General features: G+C 37.2%; 1 protein-coding gene across 1 annotated transcript; it reads right to left on the bottom strand.

Annotated features, from left to right (window-relative positions):
- Window positions 1-242: 242 nt before the first annotated feature.
- On the bottom strand, window positions 243-8,565 carry ntmt2 (N-terminal Xaa-Pro-Lys N-methyltransferase). Its single transcript, XM_067384109.1, has 4 exons — window positions 8,181-8,565; window positions 2,928-3,100; window positions 2,140-2,392; window positions 243-599 (listed from the first exon to the last, which is right to left on the bottom strand). Exons 1-4 carry the CDS (start codon window positions 8,350-8,352, stop codon window positions 343-345), a joined length of 855 nt encoding a protein of 284 aa, XP_067240210.1. The 5' UTR covers window positions 8,353-8,565; the 3' UTR covers window positions 243-342.
- Between the last annotated feature and the right edge of the window lie 953 nt (window positions 8,566-9,518).

The raw sequence follows: 9,518 nt of genomic DNA, 5'->3' as shown, positions 1-9,518 counted from the left end.
AAATACTAAATCTTTTGAAAAGGGTAATACAATTATATACATCTATCTTTTCCATTTCAACAAAAATGGAAATTATATTTTACAAAATCTACACTAAAGATTTCTGTCAAATCCAAAATAACACGTTTATGCTTCTACATGAGCTTAAATGGGTAAACATTCAGCAGTCTAAAGGTACTGAAAAAAAAACAAAAAAACACATGTTCGCAAACTGAAATTTCTACATTCTGACATGTTAGCTGGTAAATGGAATAAAACATACTATGCATTTATAATAAATACTATACATAAGTGCATGTACAACACATCCTAAAACATTCTCTGCTTCTAACCCACTTTCATTTAGTGCATGGCGATCATCCATACAGGCACGATGGCCTCAGGAAAGCCTTCCTGCTTTTCGACGTCCAGGATGGTGAGGCCTGCTTTCTGAATGATGGACTTCATGATGTCCAGGTGGCGAATGATGCTGCTGTCAATCGGGTCCAGCTTGCAGCCCTGCCGAGCCATGTTATCCTTAATGATAATCACACCGTTGGGCCTCAAGCTCTCCTTAGCACGCATTAAAAACTCCATCAGGTCCTTATCAGTAAGATGACCTGAGAAATGTAAAATATGAAAAAATGAAATATGACAAAAACAGAGAGTGTGTTAATTTCAAATGTCCAGTTTAGCAGGCACTGTTCATGCAAAACTAAGCAACAGCAGTGTATTGCCATCTGCTCATTAATCTAATCAACTAAACACATGGCAGCAACTCAGCATTTAGGCGTATATGGTCAAGACGATAACTTTTAAGTGACTTTGAACATGGCATGGTTGTTGGTGCCTGATGAGCTGGTCTGAGTATTTCAGAAACTGATGATCTACTGGGATTTTCACGCCCAACCTACTCTAGAGTTAACAGAGAATGGTCTGAAAAACAGAAAATATCCAGTAAGTGGCTGTTCTGTGGGCGAAAATGGTTGGAGGAGAATGGCCAGACTGATTCGATAGAAAGGCAACAGTTACTCAAATAACCACTTGTTACAACCGAGGTCTGCAAAAGAGCATCTCTGAACACACAATACGTTGAAGCAGAGGGGTTACAGCAGGAGAAGACCACACCTTGTGCCACTCCTGCCCACTAAGAACAGCAAACTGAGGCTGCAATTTGCACGGACTCTCCAAAATTAGACAATAGAAGAAAAACATTGCTTGGTCTGATGAGTCTTGATTTCTGCTGTTACATTGAGATTGTAGGGTCAGAATTTGGTGTAAACACCATGAAAGCATGGATCCATTCTGCCTTGTATCAATGATTTAGGCTGCTGCTGGTGGTGTAATGGTGTGGAGGATATTTTCTTTGCAGACTTTAGGCCCCTTCCAGCAGGATAACATGCCATGTCACAAAGCTCAAATCATCTCAAACTGGTTTCTTGAACATGACAATGAGTTCACAATACTCAAATGGCCACCACATTCACCAGATCTCAATCCAACACAGCACCTTTGGGTTCCCATAATGGATATGCAGCAACTGAGTGATGCTATCATGTCAATATGGACCAAAATCTCAGAGGAATGTTTCCAGAACCTTGTTGAATCGAATTAAGGCTGTTCTGAAGGCAAAAAGGGTTCCAACCCAGTACTAGCAAGATGTACCTAGTGGCCATATACAGTATATATAGGCCACACTTGTCAATTAACAATCGACTGCTGTTGCTTCTAAATAATTGATTTATTTACTTTGTCCTCTTGGATGGCCACTTGAGTCATATGCTTAACCACTAGGCTACAGTTCCTGATATATACTACTTGTTGATTGTAAGTCAACAGTTAGGTTTAAAAAAAAAAATCTGTCAACACAAGGAATTCATGTACTATCTCAAGTCTTTATATGGTTTTAAGCAGTTTCATATAGATATCTCTGTGACCGGTGTCAAATATACACATAGGCTGCTGTGAGAGAGATGAAACTGTATACGGCAAAAGACCTGAGCTGCTCTCATTACAGAAAATGGAAAAAGGACAGCCTGCACTTGCTAAAATAAGATGTAGCCAGGCAGAAAACAGGTAAAATTAACGGAGTAAAAGCAGGTAATACATTACTGCACAATATATATAACATAAATGAATGGTCACAGACAACCCACTCACAGGCAACCCACTGCAACCAGATGACGTCGTATCTTTTTTTAGCGGGGATGAATTCCTGCAGATTGTAAAGGAAGTAAGACTCCACCCGGTCTGCATCATCTCCGAGGTAACACTCATGAGCGTGGAGGATGAAATCTTCCATCATGTCAAGCATTTCCATGGATTCAAACACAGGAAACAGAACTCCTTTAGAAACTCTCCCGATTCCACAGCCACAGTCTAGTGCTCGCTTGGTGCCAGCCTTTCCTGGACCCTATTAAGACAATAAATAATAATAAATAAAAAAAACTGTGAATAAAAAAAAAAAAAAAATCACTTTTTGATGTTCTATGACACATGAAATTAACAGACAGTCAAATAGTATACTTTTTTTGTTGAGTCGTAAATCTACAGTCCAGGTTCATGGTTAAAGTATTAGCAGAACAGCTGAACACTATTTATGAAGCTAATGCTATTTGTCAACTTGGATGTGATAATTAACCACATGTTCATTAACATGTTGTGCTTGGTCATTTTGATCTTTAGATCTTGCTATCTAAAGAGTATGTGTGAGCACACTAAAAAGACAACATGCAATTGAAAAGAATTGCCTGCTGTCATAGGTTGTCTGATATTTATAAATTGATGCACTCTTTTCAAATGATTAACAGATGTTTTTACTTTTGGACACAGCCATGATAGACTCAGATTGAATCAGGAATTGCTGCTACATTCCACAATTATTTACAAAGAAATGGCAAGGAACACATTAAATTAAACATGAATTTTGAAGTAGGAAATCTTCATACAACAAACTTCTTCAGGAACTGTCTTGAGCCTTCAAGGTCAATCTCTGATATCTCCACAAAATCTCCCATCATGCCCTCCTCTGATGCTGGGACGTCCTTGTAGAAGTTTTGTGCCCTGTAGTAAAACTGCTTCTCCCCTTTAATGTACTCACAAGTCACTGCATAGAGTTTCACTGTAAGGCAAGAAACAATACACAAAACTTCTCAGTTTATTGTGAGTATTTTTAATTCTTTATAAGCTAGAGAGGAAAATTAGGCATTAATTTAGTTACTAGAAATCAAATATAATAATATTAATATTCAATATTTATATAATATTGACATATAAAGGTCAGCTGTGGGGTCAAAGCATCTCAAGGGAAAGTTACAGTTATGCGATGAAGTTTCAACGCAATTGTGTCTTCTCATTCACTTCTCACAACATCAGTTATTCATAATTAGTTCTTTGAAAGGCACCAGTTATTAATACCATCAAGAATGTTTTCTTTCAGTTTATGGTGTAACAGATCTTAAATTCCAAGTTCCCTGTTGCCTTTTCTTACAGCAAATATTGAAACAGCAAGATACTGTTGATATGGACAGTTTTGTACTACAGGAAGGAATGCTTTATTGTTGGCGCATTTAGGGGTTTAGATGGTTTAAAAGCAACTCAATGTGCAAAACTCTGTCAGCATCAGTCTAATGTCACATTATTAAGTTCAGCTGGAACATCTGTTCCCTCAAATGCCTGGTCACTTAAAGGACAGACCAGTCATTAAGTCAATACATGCTTGGAAAGTTCGAGTCAAACATCAGATCACCAGATGATTAGCGGGAAGATCTTGCTCTGCTATAGGTGAGAGAACTGGCAGGGCAAATGGACTGTGATCCAGGGTTTGTCATGTGAACCACAAGTTTAGTAGTCCAGAGTCAAAAATAGTAACACATGGCAATGTTTCCTTGTGGACTATTTTATTTTGGTCCTGTATATTTTTGTTGGTCCTCTGTATAGCTTAACACTCACTCATCTGCTTTGCCTTATTGGTCATGAGGCAACATTAAAACAACCCGCTAATTTCAGCTATCAAGTCCAAAACAGACATTAATACTCATTTTCCTTTAAGCTCTCATAAACACTTTCTGAGTTCATTTTAACAGGTCATTAAAAGTATGATTGTTTTACTTTTTGGTCAAAAAGCTGATCTCATATGTATTCAGAAAATATATTTTTGCTCCTGGCTCAATTTACATAATTAAAAAGATTGAGTGATTAATTTAATTAAAAGGACTATGATTTCACTTTTTCAACTTTAGTTGGTGTGTAGTGTTGTTTGAGCATAAACAACGTCTGCAAAGTTACGACAAGTTGTAACCGTAATTAAACTAAACTATACCTGTTCTGTCTTCATGCAGTATATTCTCTGGCTCAGGCATCTTACAACAGTTCCCATATGAGCAATTTATAGATTATCATGACAGAATATGCTAATCAATGACTTTAAGATATCCCACATCAGCTACATAAATTAATCAACTAACCATTCAGAAACATCCAATTGCATTCTACATGTTGTTACTTCTTCTTTATTCTCTCCATCATTGTCTGACTCCGGTTTAAACATAAAAGGCTGAACAGTTTCTGGCATTTTCAGTGAATCTGAGGTAATCCAAAGACTATAGAATACCACAAGACGTGTCACTCATATTTTTCTGAATGGGAGAAAGTGCAATGCGCAATATGGTGGAATAAGTCTAGGTGCGTCCCAATTCACGTACTTATGCACTATTCTATGACGTTTTTAAGTATAAATAGTGCAAGTAGTGTGTTCACACTGAAAATTCCAAAAAGAAAAAGTACACTTTAAATACCCGGATGATGCACTAAATTAATGGAAAAAAGTAAGTGTGGAATGTTGGACACTTCATGCACTCAACTGTCGCAGCTTTAATTACGTAGCAGAGGGGGAGGGGGTATCAGACTCCGTCGTTAAATGACAAAATAACCTCAATTCACGCACTACATGAGAACATAGTGCATAAGTGCATAGTGTATAGTGCGTCGTTTGGGACGCAACTTAAATAAGAGCCAATCGCCTATTGATAAAGTCATCGCGTCACTGCAGCAGCCATTAGAAGCTCCGGTTTCTGTAGAAACAGTCAGACGCGCATCACTGAAATGAGACACAAGAGACGCGCATTTAGGACTGCACATGCGCATTAGCTTGATCCAGCCTGAAAACTACTGTTTTTTGTCATGATTCGAGCGTTTAGAAACAGTTGTTGTCAGATTTCATTGGTGATTTCAAATATGAAATTTAATCGAAAGCTTGACAAACGGCTTTGGAGAATTTGATGTTTCCCCATTCAAACAGATAGGAGCTGCACTTGTATGCCCGAGAGGCATTCCAAAGATGGCCGCTGAGTAAAATTTCTTGTCTTAAAGGGTCTTTGGGTAATCTGCACTGCTAACACGAGCTCTTGAAACTCCGCACTGTTCTTGGAAGCAGCAGCTCATTTGAATTTAAACGGACACACAAAAAGCGTTTTTGCTCACCCTCAAAAAGTGACAAATTTAACAATCTGGCGTATTTTGAGCTAAAATTTTAAATACTCTGGGGACATCAGAGACTTATTTTACATCTTGTAAAAGTGGCATTATATGACCAGTTTAAAAGCTTAATTTAATTATATACAAGCTATTTTGATTTGTTAAATAGAAGTTTACCTAATCTGTGACTTATAATTTCCTTTTGTGTTAATGGAGCTTTGCTGAAATTAGGCAGGGAATTTACAGTTCCCATCATGCTTTGCACGGGCCAGGGAAAACAGACATTAAAGTCTGCGTGAACCAGAAGTTGCAAACGACTTTTCTCCAGTGTTGTGACGTATTTCCAAGTGAAAGAGAATATTGAATAGAGGGCAGGGTTTTACTTTAGCGCTCCTCTCCATCTCTCGCTCATAGCAGACTAACGGTTGCAGGGAAGTGGTTTACCAGATTTCAACCCAAGCCGTCAAACTGATGTAATTAGAGAAGAGGTACCGTTGCAGAGGGGAGGAGCATTTTCAGATTTTGATTAAATATTACGAAGCCAAACAATTCTTTTGTGTGGATGACTTGCACGGATGAATTGTTCACCACAAAACTAGCAATTTGAGCTAACACAATTTTGATTTCATGTGTACTTTAATATTGTCATTTTAGGTTTCTTCCTTATGCTTTCCACTAAGACAATACATAATAAATGGATAAATTGTATTAAAAGGTTCCTTTTAGCATAATAACAACAAGCAATATTGCTAGTTAGTAATTAACTGTAAGAGATTCAGTTGGATTACTGTTTATGCTATACAAAGTATACACATATATAAATTCACAGTTTTAAATAAAAAACCTTGAATTTGAACTGTTTGTTTTAACCTTAAAGGTGGCCTAGAACTTCTTTTTAAAAGATGTAATATAAGTATAAGGTGTCCCCTGAATGTGTCTGTGAAGTTTCAGCTCAAAATACCCCATAGATTTTTTTAAATTCATTTTTTTAACTGCCTATTTTGAGGCATCATTAACTATGCACCGATATATAGGTTGCGGACCCTTTAAGTCTCGTGCTCCCCTTCCCCGGGAGCTCGCGCTTGCCTTGAACAGCATAAACAGAGTTTACACAGCTAATATAACCCTCAAAATGGATCTTTATAAGATGTTCGTCATGCATGCTGCTTGCATACATCGGATCATGTGAGTATAGTATTTATTTGGATGTATTACATTTGATTCTGAATGAGTTTGAGGCTATGCTGCGTGGCTAAAGCTAACATTACACACTGGTGGAGAGATTTATAAAGAATGAAGTTGTGTTTATGAATTATACAGACTGCAAGTGTTTAAAAATGAAAACAGCAATGACTCCGTGAATACAGTAAGAAACGATGGTAACTTCAATCACATTTAACAGTACATTAGCAACATGCTAACGAAACATTTAGAAAGACAATTCACAAATATCACTAAAAATATCATGTTATCATGGATCATGTCAGTTACTATTGCTCCATCTGCCATTTTTCGCTGTTGTTCTTGCTTGCTTACCTAGTCTGATGATTCAGCTGTGCACATCCAGACGTTCTGCCCTTGTGTAATGGCTTGAACATGGGCTGGCATATGCAAATATTGGGGCGTACACCCCGACTGTTACGTAACAGTCAGTGTTATGTTGAGATTCGCCTGTTCTTCTGAGGTCTTTTAAACAATTGAGCTTTATATAAAAAGGAGGAAACAATGGAGTTTGAATCTCAGTGTATGTCTTTTCCATGTACTGAACTCTTGTTATTTGACTATGCCAATATAAATTCAATATTTAATTCTAGGGCACCTTTAAACATCCCTTTGTTCCTTTACATATAATTTAATATCAACTGTCAAGTATACTTGTGGGTTTATCTGAAGATCTCTTTACCTGTGTTGTCATACATTTATTGACCTGTGCTGTGTCGTATATCTGTTTTCATATTTCTAATAGCAAACGAAGCTCATCAGTAACAATACAAATTAGTCTGGATGTGTTTTTTGAAAGATATGTGGTCTCTGAATCCATCAATAATTCACAGTATCACTGACAGACTGGATTAACTGCTTCCACAGTTTACACTACTCGCCTGATTAACTATGTGAACCAATGAAAACACAAGCTCATATTTATCAGAACAAGACTAAGTCAACAACACAACAAAACCATTTATGAACTCTGAATCATTATATAATATTCATGGTTGCTTAAAGGAAAGTATGTAGTTTGCTACGTTTTTTAAAAAATGTTTCACCAACCTTAAAACTTAACCACCATCTCAAAAGCCTGTAAAGTCAGCTGTCATTGCTGCTAACACACCAACATAGTCAAGTCTATTTTATTTTTATCTAATTATTATTCAGTGGAATGTGAAGAATGCAGCATGCATACACGGTTGTGCAATTATGCTTAAAATATTCACATGGCTCTGTACATTGATTGGTTGTATGAACAATATGAAGGCCTATTCTGTATAGTCAACATCAGTTGTCCCTATTAGATATTGAGATTTAAGCATTGTTCACCAGTATCTGCTCAAATTATCATTACAAATATGTAAATGTAATTTTGATAGAGACATGGCAATAACATAAATATGAATAAAACTTTGTGCAGTGTGGCCTCAAATGTTTTCTTTACATTTCTTATCACAAGTTTTGCAGTGAATATCAGGTAACTTCAATGGGGCATAATTCTTACAAAAATGTCTTACCCAGAGGAATCTGCTCCAGGAGGTACAGGTAGCTGGCGAAGAACTCCTTCCTCAGAGTATTGTGAAGGTGGAAAGACATACTGTGTTTGCACATCTCATCATCTGTCTTCGCCCAGCGGTCTCGAAAGGCTTGATGAGTCCCTCTAAACTCCTTAATGCTGGAATCAGACATTCTGAATCTTCTGCAAAGTGACTCAAAGCGTATGTGTGTGACTCAAGGTGTCGCTGGAAGAAATGCTGAAGATACCGCAGTGCTGCTATATTTAGGAAACCCCTGGCAGAGGCGCTATAACTGACTTCTTTTCTCAGCAGAGTGCTTAAAACTACCACATCTTGTCAGATCACCTGCTTTAGGCCTGGGGTGGATGAATGAGAAAGGGACTGGTAAGATTGCCTCAGAAGAGGGGTGGTGCCTGCCTTCTTCTGCAGTTCCAGAAGAAGCTTCTCCTAAGTTCCACAGACATATCTAGAATGACATATTAGTGCAACACATGAACCAGAGGGTTGTACATTCATTCACAGCTACTGACAAGTGGCTTATGTAGTGGCTATTATTAGCACTGCCTTCTCATGTTTGTATACACAGCAGTGGTGGCAAGTTTAAGGTGGTGAGGAAAGATCAAAGACAGATCTAATCTGAACATGTTGCTGATTACAATCTGCCTATCCATTGGCATTGTAACTATGTTATAATAGCAACTTACAATTGATAAAATGCAATGTTTTTTAGAGTTATACATGCAAATCCTATGAGAGAAATAAGATGGATAAGATATCAGGCATCTCATTTTTAGTCATGTCAGCTCATGAGCCATGTGTTAGGTTACTCATATGATTGCAGTTTGAAATTTGGATAAATTGCCAAATGATCATCACCTCGATATTCAGCGAACCAAAAGTGAACCAGTGCTTAAATTGGAAATGCATACTCAATGCAATTAGAGAACACTGTTTATAAATAATGTAGATCCTACCAAGTTTTTCCACTAAAGCCGACCCAACATTGTCATATTTTTACAGCTTTTTAAGATTTGTGTTGTAATTGACATTTACAGATACAAATATATAAAGTATAATAAAATAGACACTTAAATGTCTGTCATGGATGTGACTTTAAAGAAGTCATGATATGGGATTGCTCAAAAATTTCAAACTTGACCATTCCATGAAAAAACAATGGGTTTACCTATAATGTCTTGCCTAGATTTGTTAGTCCAGCAAATGTATAAAAATGGGGTTCGTGGTATAAAAAAATATTTGTCATATTAGAACTGTTCTGACAACAATTTTGCCCAAGCTAATCTGGTATTGAGGCTAAGTCAGTAACTCACTTCCAAT

The sequence above is a fragment of the Chanodichthys erythropterus genome, chromosome 4 (genome assembly GCF_024489055.1).
Source record: "Chanodichthys erythropterus isolate Z2021 chromosome 4, ASM2448905v1, whole genome shotgun sequence".
NCBI lineage: Eukaryota > Metazoa > Chordata > Actinopteri > Cypriniformes > Xenocyprididae > Chanodichthys > Chanodichthys erythropterus.
The sequence above is the reverse complement of the archived record's forward strand: the minus strand, read 5'-3'. Positions and strand labels throughout refer to the sequence as shown.

Excerpts from the sequence above, each read along its gene's own strand:
- ntmt2 (XM_067384109.1), bottom strand. The coding sequence starts at position 8,352 with ATGTCTGATTCCAGCATTAAGGAGTTTAGAGGGACTCATCAAGCCTTT. Across the intron at positions 3,101-8,180 it reads CCTGGAGCAGATTCCTCTGG|TGAAACTCTATGCAGTGACT; the intron begins GTAAGACATTTT and ends CTTGCCTTACAG. Across the intron at positions 600-2,139 it reads CTGGTTGCAGTGGGTTGCCT|GTCATCTTACTGATAAGGAC; the intron begins GTGAGTGGGTTG and ends TACATTTCTCAG.